General features: G+C 34.4%; 1 protein-coding gene and 1 long non-coding RNA gene across 6 annotated transcripts in view; one reads left to right on the forward strand and one right to left on the reverse strand.

Moving 5' to 3' along the window:
• Positions 1 to 19,521, forward strand: part of CTDSPL2 (CTD small phosphatase like 2) — a 67,063-nt gene extending 47,542 nt beyond the window's left edge. For all 5 annotated transcript variants that reach the window (XM_016145018.2, XM_036238824.1, XM_016145017.2 and 2 more), the window contains 6 exons: positions 1,002 to 1,088; positions 11,008 to 11,070; positions 11,175 to 11,254; positions 14,176 to 14,302; positions 15,772 to 15,867; positions 16,532 to 19,521. In XM_016145018.2, the coding sequence (XP_016000504.1) occupies positions 1,002 to 1,088; positions 11,008 to 11,070; positions 11,175 to 11,254; positions 14,176 to 14,302; positions 15,772 to 15,867; positions 16,532 to 16,597 (519 nt within the window). In that variant the 3' untranslated portion in view covers positions 16,598 to 19,521. The remainder of the gene's footprint in view (positions 1 to 1,001; positions 1,089 to 11,007; positions 11,071 to 11,174; positions 11,255 to 14,175; positions 14,303 to 15,771; positions 15,868 to 16,531) is intronic.
• A 5,427-nt stretch (positions 19,522 to 24,948) lies between these two features.
• On the reverse strand, positions 24,949 to 27,815 carry LOC118615010. The gene is made up of 2 exons (XR_004956247.1): positions 27,678 to 27,815; positions 24,949 to 27,591 (listed from the first exon to the last, which is right to left on the reverse strand). It is a non-coding gene; the product is annotated as an uncharacterized LOC118615010 (long non-coding RNA).
• Between the last annotated feature and the right edge of the window lie 104 nt (positions 27,816 to 27,919).

Raw genomic sequence — 27,919 nt, forward strand, 5'->3', positions numbered from 1 at the left:
GTAGGAAAGAAAACCTTTTAAGATTATAAGAGAATGCCTTGAAATGTGTAGTCTGATATGCTATTAAAAGAAAATGAGGCATATCTAGAGTATTTTTTGCTCTTTGCTTCCCCAGAGTTTAACTTTAGGTTAAAAGAAACACTCCAGCTAATAAGATGTGGAATCCCAAGGTATGAATATTTGTGTTTCATTTTAATTCAACTTAAACACAACAAAAAAATTGGAGGATAGTTACTAACAGCTTTTTTTTTTTTAAGTGTTGTCACTATAATTGGAAGCCATGTTTTGTTTTTAATCATTTAGATTTTGAGAAATGTAAATATTTGCACATATCTTAGATTGAATGATCCTCATCCTTTTAATGAGAAAACGGTTTCGTAATCAAACATGTTAAGTCTTCATTGACTGCTAATTTAAACAGTGTTTATGTCTGTGAAACATTCAACAGGTACTAAAACATCCATTTTAAAAACTGAAGTTCTTTATGAAAGGGTTTAAGGATAAGGTACTGTATGAATAGAATATATGTATTTTTTAAATAGTAGATTCTAAACCGCCATTTGCTAATTGTAAAAAAAGCAGTATATCTGTGATTTACTTAACAGAAAGTTAGCAACTGCAGAATTCAGCTGTGATTCTTAAACTTGAGCATGCATTAGAATCACTTGAAGGACTTATTAAAACAGATTGCTGAGTTCCTCTCTTCACCCTTGCTGAATTTCTGAATTACTGGAAGTGAAGCTAGATAATTTGCATTTCTAATTAGTGCCAAGGTGATGTTAATGCTGCTTGCTGGTCCAGGAACCATGCCAGAGAACCAGTGACTTAGAAAATTCTATGCAAATTTCTGTATCACCCACAGTAATGTATGATAAATGTAAAATTCCGTTGATGAATGGATGTTTGAATAATGTTTTTGGTGATCATGAATACATAAAATTATCATTGAAATTTTTTTTTAATATCTTGGTTCATTCAATATATGTTTTTTTTATTTTAAGGATGAAACACTAGTACACTGTAGTCTAAATGAGCTAGAAGATGCAGCACTTACTTTTCCAGTCCTTTTCCAAGATGTCATTTATCAGGTAATTAAAAAAATTTTTTTTAACTTGATTTTTGGCCTGTTAGATAACATTCTGAATTAAATCTTTTGTAATTTTTTGATGAAATTGAATGTATTTTTAATGGATTTTATCAATATTTTAATGATTTTTATTAACACAAAGTAGCATTATGTAAATAATTACATAAAACATTAATTTGTTACCAAAAAGATGTGAACTTTTTTACCTAGTAATCTCTGCCAGTTTTATAATCTGTTTGCCAGCAGGTGGAGGCAGGAGCACTGACATCATAGATCCCTGAGAAGAACTTGCCAGGTTAATACCTGGTGTATTTTTTTCCTCCAAAATTCAATTACTATAAAGAAAACTCATTCCCTGTTGGTCATTTTAATTTCCTTTTGTAGTAGTAATGTGGTCTGTAGATTGCAGTTTGGTTGATCTACTTTATATTAATCACAGAATTCCAGGATACTCTTCTAGTTATTGCTTTACTTAAAAATTGGGATTATAAGCATTTTTCCCTTATCTGTGTTGATGGACAAGTAACAGTGCAAAATACAAATATTTACATTTCACTGCGAATTACATTTTGTGTGTGTTGGCCATAGTTTTTACTTTCTGTGTGAGATATTTCCTATCATAAAATTTGAGTTAATATATGTGGATACACTTTGAAATTTGCAAGGAAAGTGCCTTTCTGTGGTGGCGGTTGTTATTTGATTAATATTAGCTTTATAAATACTCATTGTTGAAGAGTTGGGAAAGAGTCAAAAAGTTTGTTGAGGAAAGCAACCCAAGGATTAACTAAATAAATCCATAGAACATTTATCATGATGATTATGGAAAGGTGTTTAATTTTGTTTATGTGCTCTTAATAGGGAGCTAGAACTTAGGTATAGTTTTATTGATACATAATAGTTATCTCTGGGAAGTAAAAAAAATTCAGAATGAAGTAGAAGTTTTTGGTTTGGAGTCTACCTACTTTATCTTGTAATGAGTTATACAAGGATTTACTTTAGCAATTATTGTCTGTTCTCATTTAATCTAGGTATTGTAGGTATAATAATATGTGAATACTATATTTGTTTTCTCTCTGTGTAAACTGATTTTAATTCTGATATGTGATTAGAGAATGAGCAAAATATACATAAAAATAAGGTATTTAAAAGTTTCTACAGCACCTGGTATTCCTAGGTGGTCACCCATTCAAGTACTAACCAGGCCCGTTCCTGTTTAGCTTCCAAGATCAGAGGAGATCCGAGATCCGGCAGGATCCAGCACGTGGCATGGCTGTAGACAGGATTTAAAAGTTTTTGTATTCTTTTTTAACAGTATTATTTGGTTCAAAGGAAATCTTTCTCTTAATAAGATATCTTCTGCCAAAGATGTTGTTCTTGTTTCGTGTACTTCAAAGACAGAAGTCCTGTGGCAAATAAACGTAGTATAGCAGCAGTACCTTAGTTCTTTCTTTTTAGCTTGATAAACTTTTTGGTTTTTTTTGTTGTTGTTTTGTTTTTTGGTTTTGTTTTGTTTTGTTTTTAGTTCAGAATTGCACTTAAAAACAATGCCTTTCAGGCTTTGAATTTGGAAAGGAAAGCTGTTATTTGAAAAATAATTATTTTGAGATGACTTGTTAAGCTTTCAGATTCGAAATTTATTTCTTACAGATGGTTTTGTTGTTTATGTAATTTTTAATAGTGAAATAAGAAACTTGGAAAGTGGAGGAGTTTGCTACTTCACCTTCGTGAGCATTTCTTTTCAGTTTGACCATAAAATTGAATTTTTTCTTACTGCTGCTACCATTTCTACTTCAGTTCCCTTCTTTATAAAGTTATTATTTCCCTGTGGATCTCGGTAGTTGTCTTATTTTGAAAAAAAAGCTTCTAGCAGTGATATGACCATCACACTTAGAAAATCGTATGTGTATTGCATCTGTCTATGAAATTTAAAAAACTTATAATATTCTAGTTATACTTTCTGAAACTGAAAAATAATCTAGCCTAAATCAGGAGCAATGAGAAGGAAGTTTGTCTTTTTTAAGTTACAGAGATGATTGCGTTTTAATACTATAATTTAGTTACTACATCATGTACAGAGTTTAGTTTCCCTTCAGTAAATTTTTGAGGATGACCATAGTTAATATTGTGTACATTCTCTTGGATTTTTGGATTTGGCATGACTATTCTGTCTGCTTTTTAAAAAATAACTTCAAAGAAATCTTGGGTTAGGGTTCCCCCAGTTTTCAGACCAGCAAGCTCCCTTTAAACAGGGAATGATGTCTTTTAAACTTTCAGTGGTGTTGTCTCCATCTACTGGCAAAGAAGAAATATACACAAGGGTCTGAGATGATCTAAGAGATTTTGGAGAAACCACATTATTAGGTAAGATGTGACTTACATGTTTAACCGCTACAATATAATGTGGCCCACTTAAATGTAGAAAGCTGTAAAGTACTGTATATACTCTTTAAAAATAATTTATTGAGGTGAAATTCACAACATAAAATTAACTTTTTAAGGGATCAGCTCCATGGCATTTATCTGTATACCCTTGAATATGTTAGTTTCATAACATTTATACTCTTAAAAAGGTAATTTTAAGATAGGATCAAATTCTTCATCTGAATCAAAGCCACTTTGTGTCCTCTTGGGACTTATTTTACTTTTGCTTTCTTTTTGTGGTAAGTTTGTTGTGGTTGACTTGTATCTAATTTTAATTCCACTTGTTATTTCTTTTTCCTTCAAAACAGTATAAATTGTCTTACATGTGTTTTAATAATCTGTATCAGGGATTAGTAAACTTTCTCCTATAAAGGACCATTTGTTAATATTTTAGGTTTTGTAGTCTCTTTTGTAACTGTTTTTTCTGCCATTGTAACAGGAAAGTAGTCATAGACAGTACATAATTGAGTAAGTGTGGCTGCATACCGATAAAACTTTATTTACAAAAGTAACTAACAGTTTGGATTTGGCCAACAGGCTATATAGTATGCTGACCCTTGGTCTAATAATTACGAGAGTATATACAGTAAATTTACATATTCAAATTCTAAGCAGAAGTAAGTAAGCAAATGTTCATCAAAGTTCTTGTTCATATATAGAGAAATTTAAAATTAGATCCACTCTAATCTGGTTGTAGGCTTCCTTAGTTTTATTAGATGAAAGTTTGAGGGAAATTTAGGTGGCCACTACTCACATTTAAAGATTGCCTGACTTCATGATTTATACTCTTCTTTTGATTAATGAGTAGGACTCAACTTAGTTAATGCAAGTCTTAGAATTTATGAGCAGGTAGACTATTCAAGCCTCTATTAGGTACCTTGAGTGTATTCGAATTCCATTTCTAGGGGATAAAAAAATACCTAAAAAATCCAAGTCAAATTAAAATTCGGTGTATGTTACTACTGATATGAATAAACAGATTGTTATTTGTGTATATGGAGAAAAAGTAATTCGAAAGAAAAACCGAGGTTTTTAAAATGAAGTATAGTCCTCATAAAGGCAACGTATGTGTTTTCGTTTGACTAGGTCTTTCCCGTCTCCCTTAAATTGATACTTTTTCCATAAATTGTTACATAATTAGTTATTGGGAAAACGTATTTATTCATAGAATGGTACAAATGCATTTGGTATCTGGAAAAACAAGTGCATGATCAGTTCTAATGCACATGTTTAATCTTTATATTTAGCTTATATTGACACATTGTCAGGAAATCCATCTCGTGGTGTTACCCAGTTAAGAGGTCTCCACTGTATTTAGTTTCTGTTCCTGCAGATCCACCAATTCAAGACTCTAGGTCATCTCACTCCCTCTTCCATCCAGAAGATGACTTCTATCCACAAGCAGGACTGAATCAAAAGACAGATTTTTCACTCAGCTCTTGAGCTGAATCACCTCCTCAATGACCTTCCTCTATCTCCATCAAGAACTGGAGCTCAGTTTTTTGAAGATGTAATAGAGCTACTCAGCCCAAACGTGGCTAATTGAAGACCAAAAAAGAAGATGCCTCATATGTATCACCACAGTGCAGCCAAACGTAACTGTGTTGTCCAACTCCTCATTCTGTAAAGTATGGCAGGGGCATCTGATTTTTGGCTCTGTTCACCTGTAAGACTTTAGCCAGTCAGTGGCTTTCTGAAGATCAGTAAAATCAACAGACTTTGGGTCAGCTATCCAGAAATCAGATTGTGGTAAGCACTCAAGGAGAGATAGGATCCTGTAGGGAGCTACTTGCTAAAGGATGCTTTGTTTTATAGTAGAGGTTGATTTTATGGGAAAAGTTGGGGGGAAGAAGTGGGTGGGAACCCTATGTTTAGCAAAGCTCAGTTTTTTCCCCATTATTATGGTTTATTTTTTTGTAAACCTTGCAGCCTAGGATAAATTTCCACAAGAATCTCAAATATTTTATGCCACAGAACAAGAGAAATAGAGAGTCAGTGGCTTCTGTCTCCTCTCTGCAGTCTTTCCTAGAGAAGTTATCATTTTTGCTTCATAAAGAAAAAAGCAGTCATTTAAATGGAGAGTTTTGTAGTAAATACCTAATCAAGTTTTTCTTTCTCTCAAACTCTGATTTAAATTGACAGTAACCAAGAGGCTTTTGTTTTGTTTTGACTTTCATAAACCATAATTTTGTTGTACAAAAGCAGTATGTTTATTTATCTCTTAAAACATTTGAGGTCATGGACACTTAGTATTGAGGAGTAACATTTTAGCTAGTTAGGAATAATATTTTGATAATTATCAAATAATGACCAAATATTAAAAATAATTTTAACGTTACTTTCCTATCCTTATTAGTGTAGTTAGTCATTGTCACTCATTTTTTCATCATAATTATTCATTATCAAGTTTTAGGTTAAAGACACAATATAGCTAAAACTTATAATTAGTTATCTGTTTCTGAAAGATAAGAAAATGTATTTCATGGGGAATTCTTTGTAAATGTATCTTAAACTTTAGAAGCAGTTTATTTAAAAAACATGGAAAGTTCTTGTTCAACGGCTGAAATAATCTGCAAGTTTAGAAGAGGTGACAGTTCATTACTAACCATATTAAATTGGAGGCTTCAAAGTTTAGAATTTGTTTTTAAAGACAACATTTTTGTTTTACTAAAAAGGTCTTTTTTTGCTTTAAAATGACTAAACTTTAAATATCAGTAGTTTGCATATATACACATTTTAGTTGTTAACGTAAATACATAGTGGCTAATTTTTACTTGAAAATTATTTTCATTACTAACTTTTAGTATACCACTTATACGAATACATTAAACTTCACTTTATCCCACTTGGACTCTGTAAAAAAATTCTTTTTAAAATTTATTTCTACTTAATACAGTGTAAGGTTTTGCAGACACTTTTAGAGATTGGGGGGGGTTGTCTTGTTTTTATTTTTATTTGTTCTGATGTTTTAGTATTTATCTGTTCATACCCAGATTGATATACCTACAGATACTATCCCCAATAGCCATCTACCTCTTACTGGAACTGTGTGAAAGAGATGATTGTAAAATAACCCAGTGGGTTACGAAGTTGAGGCCTCAGGGCCTACCTGAGCAACCCTCTTTATGAAGGAGGTTGGGATTTTTGTCTCTGTGCTCTGGTATTGATGTTAAGAAAATGCAAAGTAAAATAGTTAACTATCAATTGACACAATTTATTATTACTGTCCTTTTTCTATCCCATAGCTTGTAGCCATGGAGCTTTCTCTTTGAGTTGAGGTTGCCCAATTCTGACCCATAATATCATACTCATTCCAGCAATTTTTCTTATAACTAGTTAGTTTTAAATTCTAAGATGATAGTAGTAATAGCTATTTTTAGTCTCAGTGTTCTGGGTGCTTTACATATGTTAACTTATTTTATCCTCACAACCTGTGAGATACTGTTAAACCCATTTTATAGATGAGGAAATTGAGGTGTACAGAAGGGTTTAAAAATTGACAGAGCCACTGTACACCTGTGGTATTTACTAATGGTAAGATTTTTTAGTTGTTTATAACATCTCATTCTTCACATTCCCCAGTGTTAGTTTTCTACTGCTTTAAATTTTTACTACTGATAAAATATATAACATGTACAAACCATTTTTTTCATTTAAAGGTGCCATACTTTTAAGTGGGTGAGTCCCACTGAATTTACCCTTTTTTCATACCTTCAGTAGTGTAGCAGTTAAGATCCAAGGATATCATGGAAAAACAATTAAAGATGTTTCTTTTCGAATATGTTAGGGTCATATTATCTGCTTAAAACCATTTAGAGATATTTTTCCAGAAAAGATACACAGTAAGATTTTTTTTCTTAATCAGTTGCCCACAAATTGAAGCTGCTTATCTTTGGGTGTTTTCTTTTTCTTTTCTTTTTTTGGTCATACTGTTAAAGGTATCTATGATAATAGATAATTACTCAGTGTTTATAATTTAACATGCATGCTTAGACATGAATTTAAATTTAGATAGACCTTATCACAAAATATTTATGTTTGTAACTGGATTGCTATTTTTATGACCACTCTTACTAAATCTAGTCCTATTAACCATTTTTGGCATATTAGGACTATATACAAAATTAAAGAACATTTTTATTGTCTTGATACCAAAGAAATTACAGGCTGACTGGTATTGTTCATATCAAGTTGTGTTAATGTTATTTAATGTTATAGTGTTATTTTTTGTTATATATTTATCACTTTATAACATTTAAATGTTGGTAAAATCAGTCTACAACAGATGATACAAGATTAATCCCATTATCACTGTTTTGAAAATATTATTCTAATACAGTTTATTTTAAAAGTTTTGCGTAATGAACATATTCATAAATCCCTATCTTTGAGTAGTAATCAACCTTATTTAAGACATGTCTTCAGGTATTGTATTTTTATATACTAATTTTTTCTTACAGCATTATGCATTTTTAAACTTAACTTTTTTCAAAATATATGTGGTTTAGTGATAGAAGATTAAAACTATAGTGTAGATAGAGTAATTACTATATATTTGGAAGGACATATGTATACTGTACTGAAATGAAATTTTTGGTCTATCTTACATTTGAGGACTGCATGGTTTTTGAAGAAGGATGGTTGGTGAAATACTAAGTAGAGAATGTAGAAAATAGGGAGTAGGCAGCTTGGGACAGGAATCTTTGTTATTAGGAGAAGAAAATGGAGTTAAGAGCATCCATGAGATGGATTTTGAAGCATTTGGAGGCATGCCTGTGTGTGCATCTGTACATTAATGTATCTGTGTGACTTAACACAATAAGTGACTGTAGTCTCAAAGTGTATAATACATACCTTACAATTGTTCTTTATTTCTTTCCTACTGGACAAGATGTAGTGCTTCTTTACTTCTATATATTTCTGCTTTAATAGATACATCCAAATGACTTAGATTGTGCTGATCTTGTGGCTCTATTTCTATTTTTCTTTCTGAGATTTTGCCTTTGCAGTACATGGCAATACCTCTTGTAGTCTCAATTCTGCCCCTGCTCACTTTACTTTGTACCTTTCTCACTAAACACCCCAAGTTCCTGCTTAGGTCTTTTAATCCTGAAACACCTTCTTGTTCAAATGGTGACTGTTGTGATAATAGGAACTTTTACAGTCAACAGTTACTGTATTCTATTCTCATGATAAAGAAGCACTTTAGTAGCAATATTTCCCCATCTTCAGTGCCACCTTTCATCCCAGTAAACAAGCACATTTTGAAAGTAATGTCTAATTTAAGACATGTTTTATATTTAAATATATGGTCAAAGTAGTCTAATGCTTAATGAAGTTACAGTTTTGACTTAATCTGGAATTCACTGTCTAAGAAGTTAGAAAACATCACCTTTGTACAGTGTTCCACTTACTATGCTTGGATAATATTGTTAAAATAGAAGTATTCTTCTACACTGGAAATGTGTTAGTGTTCAGAGGAAATAAATTACAGAGGCCGTACTTCTCTTAGTTTATGGTATGGAGCAAGTGATAACAGGGATATTGAAAACAATTATACATATGCAAAAATGAAATAGTTTTGGTTATTAAGTGCATGTAAGTGATAAACCATCTTAGCGACAAACAAAAGGCTCTTGTGATTCATAGTTTATCATCCTTGAGATGAGGTAATTAAAAAAAATATTGACAGAATTGATGTGTTTTTTTTTTCTTAACCATAACATCTATTTTGAAAAGACCCATAGTTAATTTAAAAAAAAAAAAAATGATTTGCCAGTCAAGGTAGTAATATATCTGAAATCTATCAATTACTTGGATTACCAAATAAACAAGGTGCGTGGTTTTCAATCAAGACCACAAACTACACCAAATGTTTCAGAATGAAAATGTTAAAATTAATTAGCAACACTAGGTAATATTTTAGTGCCTCATCCTAAATGATAGTGATTGAATAGTGAGGATTGGTTATTTTTATTTGTCAGAGTTTACGGGGGTGGGGGGTGGGCGTGTGTGGCTTATTTTGTTTTTGACTAGTCAAGAAATAGAGATAAAATGCCTAATAGGATTAAAAACAAGTAAACCTTTATCATTCTAGCCCAGAGTTGAGGTTAGAGTGATATTATTATTAACATGTTAACAATTGTTCAAAATTTGTCTTCCATGAGTGATCAGTTCTTAAGGAAATTGAGTAGTTGTCTTAATGTAGTCATGTAGGCTTGCCTCTCTCTATGTCTTTATTGCTATATTAACTTCTAGCAGTTCTATTTCATCTGCTTACTATATATTTGGCATTGTCTTATTGCCCTTTGGGCTTTGGAAATTGCAAAGATTGGTAGTATATAGTCCCTACCTCCTAGAATTCTTTGCATGATTTCTCTTCTGCCCTAAAACATTCCTAGAGCTAGATTTTTATTCTGAGGGCATTTTTATATGCATGTGTATTGATGACGATCTCCATGAAGCCTAGCTTTTGAATTTGCTGCCATCACAGTTTTTTAATCTGAATCCAGTGAATCTGGTACATAGTTGTTCATGGTATTTTAGGTTAATAATCAATCACCTTTGGAGTGCAAGATTTTCTTTTTATAAAATATTGTCACAAAATGAATGTAATGTAAAAGAATAAAAATCATTTGTAAATCAACTTTAGTGGTTGCTCATGACATACATATCTGTGCTTCTTAAATATTGGACTGTATTACAAAAGCTAGATTAAATGTAGGCAAGAAGATAGACACATAAATAAGAAAATAATGTATATAAGGCAGTTCTTTGGGTAAATGGTGTTTGACTTTTACATTTTCTACCTCAAGTAGCCTGGTAGTGCTAATTTATTTTATTTTATTTATTTATTTTAGGCAAGGCAACCCTCATAGATTGCAAGGACCTTGTCAGTTTACAATCCCTTTTTATTATTTTTTTATTTTTAATTTTTTACGCCTACACCGGTAGCGCTAATTGAAATACTACATCTGAATCAGTAAATGTAAAACAATAACATTATTTCTGAAAAATTCCAGGTATTTAAACCCACCAGTCCAAACATCTCTTTCTTGAACATTACTTGCCATAATAGAAACTTAAAGTAAAGGTATTCTTATGTAATTGTTGAGAAGAAATCCTGAGTAATTATTGAGGAAGGTCATTGAGACAGGTCAGCTAGAGATGGACACACAGCCTGCCTAATAATTGGATGGATGCTACCTGGCTGGAAGATGGAGCTGATTGGTGGATCAAAATCTCAGAGGGAAACTATTGTATGTTGCTGTTTATTAAAAAGTAAAATGATCAATGATTATTATTACCCTATCAAAAGGTTGTTGCAAGTGGTTTTTGGTATGTGAAATATATTTGGTTGAGTGATATTTAGGAAACTCAACATTTTTAAAAATATGAACTTTATAATCTATCCAGTGTTAGAATACAACGTATTTTATAAATAAGTTGTTTCTATTTTATATATTTATTTGCTGAAGCCTATCTTTGTATTTCTTCAGGTTTATGTAAGATTAAGGCCATTCTTCAGGGAATTCCTGGAACGAATGTCTCAGATGTATGAGGTAAGCATACATAAGCTAATTACATAAATATTTTTATTTTATTCAATATAATACCCATATTTAGATCATGTATAATGATTACTTCTTTTCCCCTGAATTTGTAGATCATTCTTTTTACTGCTTCTAAGAAGGTGTATGCAGACAAGTTACTGAACATACTAGACCCTAAAAAGCAACTGGTCAGGTAAATTCAACTAAGAAATAGTGGAAATGTCTGTCACACTGATCTATGAAACTACTATGATTATATTTAATTTTCATGGCCATTTTCAGTTGGCTGCATATATAGAGATTTGTTGTGTTGAATGGTGGAAATAAATGAACTTTTTAAGCCCCAAAATTCTTTAAGAGTTCCTAATGATAGAACTCTGGACAGACGTTCTTTAAAGGATACAAAGATCAAATGTATTTATTTATTGTTACATTCATATCCTCACTTCGTTTGGGATTGTGGGGAGAGTGGGGGTATGTGCAATTTTTCACTATGTGCATGATATTTCACTTCCTTATGTCTCTGAGATAATGCATGTTATGTCACCTTTTTAATGGCATAGAGAAATAAAAGTTAATTTTAACAGAAAGGATCGAGTTAAACTTTGCTTTTTTAAAGAGCAAATTTATCTTCCATTGAAAGAAAATGTTAACATGAATTTAACTGGAAATTGCAGTTGGCTTAGTCATTCAGGTTATCGTGATCTGCACTCAGTTCATTGTGTGTGTCCTGAGCCAGCAGATGAATTTTGTTCCTGATCAGGTGGGGAGCGTCTTGGGTAATTTTAAAACATTTTGAAAATTAGTTCAATGAGATATTAAGACTGCAGCAGTCTTGCTGCATCATGTAAGATGTATGAGTTGATCTTTTGGGTTTTTAACCAGGAGCTGGGAGAGATGCCACGAAAGGCTTGTAATAGCTTTCAGAACTAGGTATTCATTTTCTTGAATACGTTCTCCTATTTTGTCTTTATGGAAAATCCTTAGCTTAATTTCTACTGTTACTAGTAACTTTATTATTGAGTGGTTACAACTATGCTGGAAGGTTTTTCCTAATGCCCACTTTTAGGAGATCTTCTTTCTTATAAATAGAACTGTGTTGTTGTTGTTGTTTTTAATCTAAATGATTAAAATTTGTCCTGCTAGTTAGTTTCCATTTTATCTTTCATATAAGCAAGCTTCAGACATACAAAATAGGAAATATTTTCTTTTCATAAAAGTATATTATAATTCTTATTTTACCTAACTTTAACAGAAGCATACAAATGATTTTGTTCTGATCACTTCATTCATTATGAAGATTTCTATTCAGTACGTCCAATATTTTGGGGAACAGTGGTGACCAACACAAACCCTTCCTCTCTTGGAATTTTCATTTTACTGGAAGAGAAATCGTAGTCAAACTAGTTTTCTAAAATTTTATTTAGAAGTTTAAATTTGCTTTATCTTGTTGCTTTTTGAAAACCTTAAAAACTTTTTGAACACTATATTGAATTCATTAGAGTGTAGCAGGGAATAAACTATGTTGGTGATAAGGTAGACTTAGAAATTCCAATGATCTCCGAATCTTTTGAGTCCAAATGCAAATTCGATGACTGGCAAAAGTAATTTCTTTCTAAAACTGCAAAAACATGCTATTGACCCTCAGATTTCTTAATAACTGGAGAGGTTTTAGTATAATTTAATTAAAGTAACTGTTAGTATCCACATATATATTCATTTGTCTCCAGTCTCAGGTGATTTTGCTGCTACTGGGAAAGAAGCACAATAGTGACTTACATGTACATGCCTCTCCAGTTTCCTTATATCTAAATGTTTATGCAGATAAAATACGGAATCTTATTTGGGCCCAACCAGGACCTGTATTTTCCAAGTTGGATTGTCTTTAAACTTTTTAGAGGTAGATGATCATTAATTTAAAGTATGCTTTATAATAAGGAGGAAAGAACTATTTATTTATATTAACATTTTGTCTGGTTGTAAAATTCTTTTTCTGCCATCACCACTGGCACTGATACTTTTAAGGTTGAGTTTTTGGGGGTTTTGTTATCATTAGAGCTATGACAAATTTGGTTGGTAGAAAATGCCCCTTTCTTGAAATTGCATGATTAAAAAAGCAGGTATAAGTAGGCCTTAGCTCCTCTGTGGGATTAAGACACAAGGAAGCCAAACTACCAAATTATTAATATATACAAATGGAGTGTTTCAAAGTGATGTATATCAATTATTAGTAATATTCAGAGACTAATATTTTGAGTGCTAAGAGAAGATTATTTATTACAGTATATAAGTATAAAACTTTTAATAGCTTTTAAAAATGATAAAGAATTTTTCAATATAGTATTATTGGTGAAACATCAATTTATATTTATTATACTTAAATCTGAATTTATCATTTCATTCAATCCTTGTTTTTTCAAATGATCATATACACACTAAATTAAAAGAAAAATGAGTATTTGGGGAAAGTTGAAATGATAGAATGTTTTGGCCTCCACACCTTTTCTCAAAAACTATAAGGAAAACTTAAAACATTTTTTAAAAATGCCAGCACAGAAACGTTCCTTCTTATATTTTCTATTCTGGCATGTACAGGGATAGGGAGGCTGTGTGGTCTTCTGGTTAGAGCAAAGGACTGGGAGCCAGGAGGATCCCGGGTTCCAATGCGGGGCTAACCACTGACTTACTGTGTGACCTTGGGCAAGTCACTTGACCTCCTTGTGCCTCAGTCAACCATCTGGAAAATTGGTTAAAAAGCAGGACCTCCCTGACAACCAGATGCTGCATCTGAACTTTCCTGGGTAAATAAATTACAAAAACAATTTACAGAGTTTTTAATCCCTCTTTATAATTTACTATAACATTTTGAGTTAAACCACACTCCTTTAAGGAATGGTAATATTTGGTTGTGAGGTTTCAGTAATTGCTAAGAATTTTTACAGTAATAACTGTAGCCCAAAGGTTAGGTCCACATATGTATTTGAATTTCCTTTGTAAGACAAGAATAATAAGGTTTATCTTGTAAAGCCTATGGTATGTGTATGTACATATGTTTTAGTATGTGTTGTACTTTTTAGAGTTTATTTTTTAATTTGTGTTTATTTTTATGTTTAGGCACCGACTTTTTCGTGAACATTGTGTTTGTGTACAAGGAAACTACATAAAGGACTTAAATATCCTTGGAAGAGATCTTTCAAAAACTATAATAATTGACAACTCACCACAAGCCTTTGCATATCAGGTAGGAAGAGAGTTGCTAACAAATTCAGATTGAAAAAAAACACAATGAGGACAAATGCTACCAAACAATTTGATGGGAGAACAGAATTTTCACTGGTGGAGTTTCCCTATTTAGTGTCACCTTTAGAATTAGAGATGCCAAATTGGTATATTCCTTGGGAAAAGTTTCTTTTAAATGAAGTACAAATACAGAAAGAATCTGAGTAGTAAATCTGACTGCAAAAGGACTATAAAGTATACATTATTTCATACAGCGGTCCCCAACCTTTTTGGCACCAGGGACCAGTGCTCCTGTGAGAACCTAATGCCCGATGATCTGAGGTGGAGCTGAGGCGGTGATGCTAGCGCTGGCAAGCGGATGCAAATACAGATGAAGCTTCACTTGCTCGCCTGCCACTCACCTTCCTGCTGTGCAGCCCGGTTCTTTACAGGCCATATACTGGTACTAGTCCACGGCAGAGGGGTTGGCGACCCCTGATTTAATAGCACTCTTACCAGTTGTTAAATCAGCAACTTAATTGTAAACGTGTTTGAGAATTACAATTAGCTTAACTGTTCTTCTGATCATTTTGATTTGACATTCTTCAATATTTTGTTAGACTATTTTGTCAATATATTTGTACCCTTTGTTAATGATTCTTTGAAATATGTGAAATATATCTTACAAGCAATGAGCCATCCTTGCAAGATATACTTTACGTTATGAATATGTTCACGTGATATGTCTGAGATTTCCTTCACAATATATTGGTGTAGAATGGGGATCGTGGAAGTGGGTTAGGTGTAGATGGAATAAGATTGACCCTTAACTTCTGTGTTTCAAAATGTTAATAAAAAAAAAAAAGGAAAAAAACTGCATATGGTATTGAAATATGTTCAGTTTAGGTCACTACTTTTACTTGCTTGCATTTTGAATTATGTTTTTAAGAATTTCTTCTTGGTTTCTAAATAAAATCATTTCAGTTACTCTCCATCTCCAACACAATGTTCTGTGTAAATGTTTAAATAAAGGTATTTTATCCTAGAGATTATTTACTGTGTATAACAAATATAGTTTGCATTCTTGTTTTTAGACTCCTTTTCAGTGAAATAGCATCCAGTCAATTTGTTATGTTCCTACTATTTCAGATTATCCTGCTATTTGTTGAGAAAAAAACAATGAATGGGGCGTAGTCCCTGTGTAAAACTATATTCTTTCTGATAGCATTCTCTATTTCGATTGGCAATACCCATTCATTCACAATGCCTTGCATTGACTAATAGTAACTATTTCTTGAATAAAGGAAGGTTTTTAGTTATGTTAATGCAAAACTTGTTTTAATGGATCTTTCTTGTTTAGTTTTATAAACATGAAAAAGAAATTGCACTGAAAACCAGTTAGGCTCCATTTATTTCTTCTTTTAAGCTTTTCCAAAGTAGGCAAAATGTAGGCCAAAAAAAGAGGACTTAATTACTTATTTATCATTTTAGCTATCTAATGGAATCCCTATAGAAAGCTGGTTTATGGATAAAAATGACAATGAACTCCTAAAATTGATTCCATTTCTGGAGAAGCTTGTAGAACTGGTAAGTATATCTTATTTACCTTTTTCTGTTATTTTTTGTTGCCTCAACTTTATCGAAGTAAATCTTTGAAATTGTTGCTTCACATTATGTATAATGAATTTTAAGTCAACATTGTGGGAGATTAGGGCAAAGATTAAAAAAATTAAAGCATTTTTGAACCTTATAAATTATATTGAAATACTTATCAGTATTTAAAAATTTATAGATTGAATGTTTATATTTCACTGGGCTTCCTCTTGCAAGTCACTGACTAGTTGGGTTAAATCGATTTTGTTTTGCTTTTATAGTTGAGGTCTAGAATTATTGCTTATGCTAACTGAAACTTTATTCTGGGAATTTTTTTCCTATATCCATGCATTAATTTTAAAACTAATTATAAAGTAGAATTCAGTGGTTTAACACTTTTACCTAGCTTTCAGTTTGGCCTTGATTGCATAATTGTCCTTAAAAAATTAAAACTTTAATGACATTATTAAAATCTAAATTTAATTTAGTACTAAGTTAACTGCTTCTGTGTAGTACATTTATGTATGGCAAAAAAAAATGGTATAAGTTGTAAAATAAATAGTGATATATTTTTCTGCAAAGTAAGAATGTTCATAGTGATCTGAGGATGATATCTTTGAAATTACATAGCCTTTAAAATGTCTTTTTCTCCTCACAGAATGAAGATGTTCGACCTCACATCAGAGACAGATTTCGCTTGCATGATTTGCTGCCCCCAGATTAAGTACAGACTTGTCAAATCACTGAAGGGGGAGAGAATGCAGGACCCTTTTGGACTAAGACAAAACATTGCCATTACTGTTGAAATTTTGCATTTTTGTACCCCGTCTTGCTTTTCTTATCTTTGGTGCCCAATAATAATCAAGGGTTACAGAAAGAGACTTTATCTCAGATTGAATACATACAGTAGGTAGGCTAAAACAGAAGAGTCTTTAGAACTAGTGCAACTCCAGTGAAATTTTTTTATGTACAGGACATCTGCAGTTTATAAAGAATTCTGTTTCTGCCACCAGCAGTTTGACCTGTAGTCACACAGGATTTTATGATAATAACAGAGTTGAAAATGGACTTTTATTTTCTCTCTGTTTGGTGCTCTAAGTGGGTTTGTAGCCACTTTTCTGTTACTTTAAGATTCTCATTTCAACAGGAATGGCCAGTAAAAGTTGTTTTATTTTTCCTGTTAAGGTTTATAACCTTTTTACATTTTTGACCTGTATTAGATTAGAATTTCATTATGCATTCCTTTTAGTTGAGGCGCTTCATAGTTTTCTGGAAATAGTCAGTTTTTAGTTTTTTATTATACATTTGAATGGCCGTTTTCCTGCTTTGTCTGCCTGCATATTGTATATTTGTTTAAAAATATTCTCTACTTTTAGTCCATGTAAGTTTCATTTAGAAAGACATGCATTTATATTTTGTTTCTGTAATATTCTACTGTAGGTGAAATCTTTTCAGAAATCAAGAGACTGGGTAGATAAGAATATATGAATGACTAATATTCAAAAAAAAATTAAACCATTGTGATGGCACGTGTTCCCAAAATGGTAATATCTTGCAATGGCACACAGATTTAATGGATTAAGGTATACCTCAGACTTCACTGTGCTCACCAATCTTTGAGGAGAATGAGTTTGGTCATCTGTTGGGCTTGATTTGGTTACTGCTGCCTTTGGTTTCCTCCAGGAATGCAGTATTCTGCACAGTGACTCAGTATTTTTAGTTATTTTGCATGGGCTGGTAGTACCTCTGTTATGCTCTTGGTTACAATCAATTTAAAACTCTGTGTAACAGTCTTGGTACCTTACAGTAGCTATGCATAATCCTGTGGCACAGTAAGCTCCCAAGCCACCGATGCAGTTAATATGCTCTCATAGTGGTTTTCTATGCTATATGAAAATAGTCTTCAAGCCTTGGTTCTCTAATGCAGCTACCACAGGAGGCTGATATTTTTATAGTGGCGTGTAATCTCCGTTTCGGGAGGCTTTTTATGGAAGGTAGAATTTGTAAAAGTTAGTATGCTTTGCCTCTCGACTGCATTAACATGCCACAGGCTCAGACTGTTTTTGTGTAAAGGATGTCAAAGAACGGCACTTTTTCTAAAGAGAAGTTTGATATTTTGTATGCTTGTTAAGAAAGTACAGTATTGGAAATTAAAGGTGGACAACTGATAATTGAGGAGTATGTCACTTAATTTTTTATGTATATTACCTGTTTACTTGTACAACTTATTGTACAAATTACATGCAGCTTCATTTTCAAATGAATCCTTAAAATAAGGAAATCTTTTTAGGAAAACATTTAATTTTTGTATTTTTTGATTTTAAAGGCATGAGTTATGTCAATTTTCAGTGTATTAATGAAGATTTTAACTTTTCATCAGGTTGAGTGTTTTCTTACTATATTATCTGTTGTGTATGTAGTTAGCATATTGTGTCACTGAACTGTTTAAAAATCTAGCATGTAGAGCAAGCCTGTTTTGTGGAAATCCTTATTAAAAAAATAATCATGGCAGGTTTTCTGCAAAAAAAAAAAAAAAAGCAGAAGCATTTGCAATTCAGAATACTGGTTTTTTGTTTTTGTTTTAATTTAAAGAAAGGTATTTTGCTTGCAGGAAAAAATACTACAGATTCGTTTTAATGAGAATCTTTGAAATGTATTTATCTTTAGGGCATCTGGGCATCTTTATGCTGTTTGTCTTCTGTCTTTCTTGAAATAAAATGTACATACGTTACCTTTACATATGCTCTTGCTCAAGATTGTGAACCTAGTTATATTTCTCCTTGCTCCCTTTTTATGCTCAAACAGCAAAACCCAAAACCTATACAAGATCTAAACTTTCAGCGTGCACTGTAATTGCTGAAAGCTTTTCCGATTAAATACCGTCTCAAAGGGCTTTCCCATAACTTAAAGGGAAATCTAAGCACCTATACCTTTGTGCCTGTGGGCACTTGAAATAAACACCAGTTTTTAATCATCTTTTGTTAATGTAAAGCTGTTGTAGTCCCATGCTAAGGAGAGTTCCCTAAAGTTAGTAGACAAATGAATCAAGCATAACGAATTTTGTAAAGAATAAGGGAAATTTTGTATGGCCTGAGAAAATTTCTTGAGACCAATTTAATATATTTTTCTTCATTACTTGACTTGAGTCACTTTAAATTTAATACAAAATTTAAAATAATTTATAAAGAGACAACTATCCAGTTTTCTTCTACATTACTGTAAGTAATGTTTTATCTTTTCATTACCCCTTCTTTGTAGATGTTATCTTAGACACTTCCATTTAGTTAAATGGAGGTGTGTATTTTATGAACTGAGACGTGCCCAGCCCCTTCAGTTCACACAGGAAACATGAACTCTTAAAAACTGACTGTAGTAAATGCAGGAGAGATGGATACCTGTTAAGACACAGCAAAAGTGACCTATATACACATTACAACTCTGAAGTACATAGAATTGTGATATTTCCAGTGATGTCTGACTTTTAAGACATTCTTTTAAATATTTGTATTATTGTTAGGATGTTTTAATCAGTTGTGTTTTTTAATTCCATGTAATATATATAGCCCTAGTCAGATTTATATCATCAAATTTCTCCTTGGGTCTTAAAAGAATTGATAGCAATTTGAAACCATAAATTGTTTTATATTAGCTAGTATGTATATTTATTTACCCAGTGGCTTTATCTTGTTTCCCAAAATTGGGGGGAATTTGTTGAAAGCATTGTAACTTCTATAAATGACTATTTTCTTGTAACTGTCAGTGAAAATGTATGTGTACATCGGTTTTTTATATTCCCTGGTTTTTCTGGTTTATTTGTTTTGTTTGTTAGGGTTAAACATAGAATGGTTTTTAAAAAAAGTTCTTTGGTCAATGACTTTTCAGCTAGATGTTATTCTCATTCAGCCTTCTAAAGAAGTTCATTTTTCATTATTTTGTTCAGTCAACTTACCTGAAAAACAGAGACTTCATCTCATCAATGAAGAAAGCATTTCATTATTCCTACAAATCTTTACAGCGAGCACAGAATTCTTCATAAGGACCAGATCTCTTCCACGTCTTGTGTCAATCACATAAAACTGAAATGTAAAGGACACTGAAGCCTTCATTTAATTGTACTAACATGATGGTGTTATATACTACATCATTAGCTAGTTAAGGTTTTCTGACCTGATTTCTCTGTCTTCCTAGGTATTTATTTGTTATCTCTTTTACTCTTATGTATCTAAAATTAACTTAGTTAATAGTTACCCACCGAATAACTATGCCAAGCAACTAGGAAAGAATGTTTATTTTATTTCCCCTTATAGGGGAAGAGTGGACTGGGAACAAAAATGTATGGGCCAAAAGGCCTTAGGTTGTCATTCATTCACTTTCTTATTCCTCTCATGACCTATATTTGAGTATAGTATTTTTTCAGCTCATGTGCTTGATTATGTCATTACTTTTCATGTCTTCCCTTTAGTTGAAAGCCTGCTAGGAACCTGTATAAAATACATCTAAAATATTCAGAATAAGAACCACAAGACTCAGTATCTTATATTTAAATGCTACTTAAATTATTGGAATCCAAGTCTCACTCACTAGGATACATTTTTATAAAATGTTTCTCTGTATCTTGAATTGAAATTACTTGCCCAGAGGCAAGAGTTTTTGAGATATAATGTTTTGAGAAATTTTTTAAAAGAGGATAAGAGAGCAACAAGTTTATACTTACTTTATGGTTTTGATATTAGTTAGTATTTTAAAATACTCAGTGGTTCCCAAACCTGACTTTTCATTGGAATTTTTCTGAGCTTTTCAGATACAGATTCTTGAGGCCTAGCCCCTGCAAAATTGTCTCATTGAGTCGAGAGTGGGGCCTGAGAGTGCTGTGTTTTTTAAAAGCTCTCTCCAAGTGATTCTAATAGCCAGATTTGGGAAATCACTGTTTTAAATGTGACGGTGGTTTGAGGCTAGGCAACAAAATAAAAGTTTACCAGACATCTCTGTGGTAGAGTTTTTCTTTTTTTTAAACTGGGACCAGATTTCACAGAACTTATTCAAGATACATGGAGGAATATTGAAGATCAAGGCTACTGTTCATTATCATTCTTTCATACTTTTAAGAGTTTGCATTTCTAGCACTTGGAATAGTTATACACAACTGAAGGACATATCCCTGAATGAGACCATTATATATATTAACTGTAAAATATTTCACTATTTTTTTATTTTATAAATCTTTGTAGAAATAAGCAACGAAATACTACTTTCATCTCTCGAGAAATGGGATTTTTCAAGGCAGTGTCCTTTTGGCATTCAGGTAGGAGGATGTTAATATTCTCTCTGCCTTTCCATGTGAATCAATATGAAGTCATGGACATTTTAAAAATCTCAATTTAATTTCTACATATTTACTATGCAGTATAGCCATGAACAAGTAATGTAGATTTAGTTTTCTCATCTTCAAATGCCCTGATCACCCTACCTCACAGGGTTGTTGTGGGGATAAATAAAACTTTTATGGAAGCACTTTCCTTTGATGATATTTTATCAGTCATTAGAAATATTGTAATATCTTACATATACAGTGATCTTGTTGCTTACAATTACGTAGTTTTTTCACATTACTTTCCCTTTCGATATTCAGGACAGACTTGTAAGGATCATAGAGTAGGTTATAGATAAGGAAACAGCTCAGAGAAGGCTGTAACCAAAGACTTCAGCTGTTCTGGGAGGCTTGAATTCAAGTATCACTACAACATGCTACTTCCCAAGGCCTAGGCATTCTTGTATAAGCATGTCTATACAGAAATAGTTTTCTCAAGTCTATAAATCAATTTAGCTAATCTTATAAAGGAATGTAATAACCCAGTGTAAAAGTTTGTGGTACAAACTAGACCTCTAGAGTTTAAGATAGAATTTTTAAACAAGGAAATTCCAACTTCCAAGTGTGCCTCTTTATTCTACAGGTTATGAAGGAAATGTGTCTAGAAAAGTGTCTTCCCAACATCAGCTGGGAATTCAGTCCAGGTCTCTTAGTTATCATTGCCCAAGAGAATGATTTTAGGAAAAATAACTGGATTTCTGGAACTACTGTGTACAGAGGTGGCGTAAAACCTGAATAAAGAAGGTTTTAAAGAATAGGTGGCAAGAAAGAACCAGATACGGTGAGCTAAAATGTTAAATTTATACTTGATGTAATGAGATAAGTAACAAACCAATGTAACTACAAAAACAGCACTCTGGTCTCACCGCTGATCTCTGATGAGACTTTTTCTCCAGCTTTATTGAGTAAAATTGACAACATTGTGTAAATATACAGTGTGATGATTTGATGTACGGGTATATTGTGAAATGTTTGCCACACAGTAAGGTTAACACATCCTTCATAATTAACCATTTTTTTGTTGGTAGGATGCGAACATTTAAAATCTCTAGTAGCAACATTCATATATACAATACAGTATTGTTAAGTATAGTCGCCATGATGTATATTAGACCCCCAGAACAGTAGATTCTTATACAACTGGAAGTCTAATGTTTGACCATTTCATTTTCCCCATCCCTCAGCTCTGGATGTGATGAAACTAGACAACTATTTTCCCTAAGCTCCAAAGGAATTTAATGCACAGATGAGTTTAAGAGTTGCTGTAGTGGGCTGTGACTTTTAGAAATAAATGACGATTTCAAGTGAATAGCTGACTTGGGACTATGGTTAAAAGCATAAAGTTCAGTCAAATGCCTGAATTAAGACTGTCCCTCTTCCACTTACTAGACAAAGCAGCTGAGCCTGTTCATCAAGATCTACCTTTCAGAATTAGATGAAACATCAAAGCATGCTACATTGTAAAGCAATATACAAATAACTATCAGAATGGACATGTTAAAGCAGCTAGTTCTCTTGAGAGATCTACATACAAAGGTTATGGGATATGTCTGAAGCCAGAGAGGGCAGGAACGGCAATAGAATGAGGTTATTACCACAGATGTCAGGGTGTTCAAGAAAGACACGAGCAGTTCAGGTGCATTCAAATGAAGACTGGAGAAGGGATAATGGAGAGGTCACCTATGACTGTTAATATGTTTTGATGAAAACATGCTCAGTGTTAAGAAATGGGTGATGACACTGAAGAGTATTAAATGGCTTGAGAAGTCTGGTTAGTAGTTGGGGTAGCAGGCTCATAGGATTTGCCAAGTTAGGAGTCTCTTAGTAATGGATGAACTAGAGCTTTAGTGGCTACCATATGAGCTTGAATACTATATTTGATGTATGACAATATTGGTTGAAGGTAGCTATAAGTAGCCTTCCTAATGACTGTAAAATTCATCTTTAGACACTGCAATGGCAGAAAAGTTTACAGACAAGCAGTGCAGACTGGTATTCAGAAAAGTCATGAAGGAGAAAAATGGCTTTGAGAGGGCTGACAATCTTGTCTGGAAGTCAGGCTTGAGTTGGCTTAAGTATTTAATATGAGATATGTAGAATATTATTGAAAGAATGTAAAGGCAGGTTTGGGAGTGGCCAGTGAGGGGTAAGAACAAATAATTGATAGATTTGTCCTAAAAAGATCTACTTTGGCTGCTGCATAGACAAGAGTGGGTGGATGGGAGGCGAGTTAAAAGAGTTATTTAGAAATTGACCTAATTCTCCAAGACAACAAATGGTTAATGCATTGGGTGCTAGCATCACAATGGATAATCTGAGCTCAGGAAATTGGCAAAGTCCTAAGGAAAGCATGGCTTGTCTGGTTTACTGACAGAAATAGGAAGGAAGGTAGTTAGGCTTTTATGGCACTGGAAAAATGTATGTATAGCAGGTGAATGGTGACAGATGTCATTTCATGTAAGTATTTGAGTAGGCTCTTGGGGGGGCAGTTTAAAATGAAAAAATTCAATAAGATAGTTGTATCAAATCAAATTTTTCCATAAGTAATGCTCAGTGTTTGGTATTTTATGAGTTTTAACCTGGTTCTATTTGCAATTAAAACCTCTTTAGCCTTTATGAGATTCTGAATGTGGTACCTAAGGCACTTCTACTTAAAAAGGAGCCATGAGCTTCATTTTTGCTGTCATTTACTTTTCCTATGGCTTTAATGGTGTTTTTGAAGGCAGAGGTTTTAAGGTCAATTTATCAACAAACACTAATAGTCTGTTCATCTGTAAAGCGAGATATCTGAAACAGCCAGGGATCGGCCGAGTATTTCTCTGCCTCAACAGCCTCTCCCTATGGTTAGCCTGAAACAGCACAACATGGTCATATGGTAGTAAAGACTTCTTAAATGGCAGCTGTCTTCCAGTGGAGTGGGCGTTCCAAAAGGCAGCTACTAAAAGGAGTGTCATGAGTAGTGCTGGGTGTCACTTCTGCCCTATTCTATGGTCAAAAACGAATGTAGGTTCTAGCCCATACTCAAGGGAAGCAGACTATACAAGGGCTTGAATACTGTTCATTGAAGGGCCATATTTGGGAGACTAGCTACAGAAAATCTGAGGATCCCACTGGGTTACTTACATTCCACCTAGGAGAAATCCATATTTTATACTGTTTGAAGCATATGTAATTTGGAGGGCTTTCTTGAAAAATGTAAGTGGCCAGTACAATGAGAGGCCCTAAAGCTAGTGCTTAACTTCACAGTTAATCTGGTTCTGACCATCCCCACCCCCTTTCCCAAATCAGCTATGGTAAAGGAGCAAATGTGGCTTGGGGGTCCCACCTACATTTGTGTTCTAGGATAATTTCTCGACAAGGATGAATCATGAACTTTCCCCACGCCTCACCAGAAGTGTCCATTGTTTAGTTCAGTATCACTTGATCATGTGAATGTCAAGAACCCAGGTCTCCTGACTATATTTTCCTCTGGCTGCTCCTTAAATGTTGATGTCTCTCAAGGTTTATTTTCATTCTATCTTCAGATGACCTCTTTCAGATGATTCCATCCCTAACCATAAGCAGTTAACTACTACTAATCCTCTATCTGTAGGCTTCTCTAGTTCCAAAGGTGTACTAGACATTCCTATTTGGATGTCTCACAGGAATGTCAAGATCTCTAGCCAAGACTTAACTTATTCCTTATTGTGATGACAGGCACTATGCAGTCATTTTCAAAAAACATTTATTGAGGATTTACTATGGTCAGGCACTGGGAATACAGTAGTAACACAGACAAGGTGCCTGTGCTCCAAACAGTCATTAAATAAGTAAACAAAGTCATTAGAGAGTGTGATAAATACTATGACCAAAAAACAGTGATGAAATAGAGTAACTGAGAGAGGTCTCTTACAGGAGGGAGATTAGGGAAGACAGTTATGCAAAGGTAGCATTTGAACTTCTGATTTGAAAGAGGAAGAAAAGCCAATCATGCAAAGTGGTGTGGAAAGACCATTAGAGGCAGAAAGTCCAAAAGTAGGAAAAGGCTTAGTAGCCTTAAAGGGCCAGAAGCAATGAAGGTAATGAGAGAGAATGGCCTAAGGGGGTTGGTGGGAAGTAGGAGTCAGACTATGCTAAGTCTTTTAGGCTACAGTAAGGAGATGGATTTTATTGTAAAAACAAGAAGCCACTAAAAAGAGTTCAACTGGAAGGACAAACTGCTAGGCATTTTTAAATAAGCAAACTGCCTGATATGTAGTGAATGGGTTGTGGAGGGGGAAGAGTGGAAGAAGGAAATACAATTGGGAGGTTATTATAGAAGATTCTAGAGAAAGTTTGGATTAATGTGGTAGCAAGAGATATGAAGGTAATTAAATGGAGCCAAGATGCAAAGTAAATTACAGAATTTGGTGATGGATTGAATTTAGGGGGTGAGAGAGGAAGAGAGCAAGGATAGCTCCCATGTTTTTGACCCAAACACCTATAGATAGGTGTTAGCGTCACTCAATCTCCGAAGGCATTATCCTCCACTTCTATCCCCACTAACTCCATATCTAATCAGTCACTGTATTAGGGTTATCCAGAGAAACAGGAGTAATAGGAAGTACATCTATTTAGATATTTTAAGGAATGGCTCAGGAGATGGTGGGAGCTGGCTAGTCCAAAATCTGCACAGCATTCCAAGCAGGCTGGAATCCCAGGGAAGAGCTGATGCTACAGAGTCCAAAGGCAATTTGGAGGCAGAATTCCTTTTTTCTCAGTGTTTTCTTAAGGCCTTCAACTGATTGGATGAGACTTATCCATATTATGGAGGGTAATTTGCTTTACTCAAAGTCTACTGATTTAAATGTTAATAACGTAACATACAACAAACACAGCAAAAACTAGTGTTTGATAAAAACTGGATACCATGACATAGTTAAGTTGACATGCGAAATTAATCATCACAGTCACTAAATTCTTTTGATTTCGACTTTTAACTATTTCAGATTGGTTCCTTCTTCTCTGTTGCCATTGCCTTAATTACTTGAGGCTTGTGTTCTTCTCATTTAATTCAAAAAATATTAACTTATGTAATAGACACTGGGGCAAATGCTGGAGATACAACTGTAAATAAAAGATTGTGCTCTAGGGACCTTACATTCCAGTGTTTCCCTGCCTCTGTCTTACCTTCTTCCAAAACATCGTTATAAATGAATGTCTGTGTATTATTGCTTCTCACACCTTAATATGCAGACTCATCTGAGAGTCTTGTTGAAAGGCAGGTTCTGATTCATTAGGTCTGGGATGGGGCCTGCGATTCTGCATTTCTAACAAGCTCCCCAGGTGTTTTTGCTGGACTGGGAACAAACTTTGAGTAATTGGGCTGCAGAACATCTCTTGAAAGGCCATCTTTATAAAATGTGTATTTGTACTCTCTGAAAATACAAGAAATGGGGAACAATGGTTACCACTACAAAGAACACAATGGCTGATCATTGTACATACCCTTTTATAACTTGAACGTTGTACCAAGTACATGTACTACATATTAGAAAATAAATTAAGAAAACAACAGAAACTATCTGAAAATGCTCACTTCTAAAACCCCGGTAGTGGAGTCCAGTGGCCTACAGGGCAGAGTACAGTTTAGCCTTTCTGAAGCCCTTTATTATAAACAATTTATCTGTTAAGTTTATCTCCAATTTCACCAGTTAGTCAGGTCAGGGACCACTGCATTCTTTCAGGGAAATGCAGTTGAGCACATTTCACTGGGTCTTTAAAACTCGTTTCCGCAGCGTTTACTTCAGGAAGCCTTTCATGCATCCTCCCGCTCCCCTCGCCTTTTATGTTACCCTTTTACATTTAACCTCACAATGCTTCTTTTTGTTGTAGTCATCACACTGTGGAGAAATTTATTTACATGTCTACTTTGCTAACTGATTGTGCGTTCCTTGAGGACAAGCCTAGAGTTTATGACTAGCGCAGACTGAGTTCCAAAGTTTTCTGCGAAAGCATGAATCACGTACTGGCCTCAAGAGGCTCACAGAAAGGGAAAATCCTCGAGCACTGGAGCTCTCTTCGATCCCTTCGTGACTACCTCGAGGCAAACGTGCCAAGAGTTGAGTCCGAGCACACTGGCTGGAAAGGCTGCCAGGTGGCCACACTCTCCACTCGCTCCTTCCCCAGCGCACCGCGCACGCCTGCTACCAGAAAGATGTCTCTTCCTCCTGTGCACGACTGTACCCTCAGGGGGGTCGGGGAGGCCCGTCCACTGCCCCCACAGATGGGCATGGCTTTCAGAGCCCGCATCCGAGCGTGGTGCGGAGAAGCTGGAGGTCTTCCTGGTATCCGCCAGCGGCGATTAAAGTGACCGATTGGTTGGGGCGGGGCTGGAATAGGCAGGGGAGGGGTGGCGAGGACAAGTGAGGGCCAAGCGCCAGACAGGGGACCGCCCTGCTAACTTCCCCGCACTTACATTTCCTCTCCGGGGCACAGGCTGGCGTGGCGGCCTCTCGACTGCTTCCTCTCTCTCGGATCCACTAGCCCCCACGACTGTCCCGCATCGCTGGGACCAGGACGCGAGGCCACGCCCTTCCACGCGACCCCCAGCTCCACCGGGCCACGTCCCACGCCCCCATCCCGCCGGCGCGCGCGCCTCTGCCGCCAGAAGGGGCGGGGCTTCGGCCCCGGCGTATAGTCAGCCACAGTCCCAGCCTG

Source organism: Rousettus aegyptiacus, unplaced genomic scaffold, assembly GCF_014176215.1.
Source record: "Rousettus aegyptiacus isolate mRouAeg1 unplaced genomic scaffold, mRouAeg1.p scaffold_m13_p_3, whole genome shotgun sequence".
In the NCBI taxonomy this organism is placed as follows: Eukaryota; Metazoa; Chordata; class Mammalia; order Chiroptera; family Pteropodidae; genus Rousettus; species Rousettus aegyptiacus.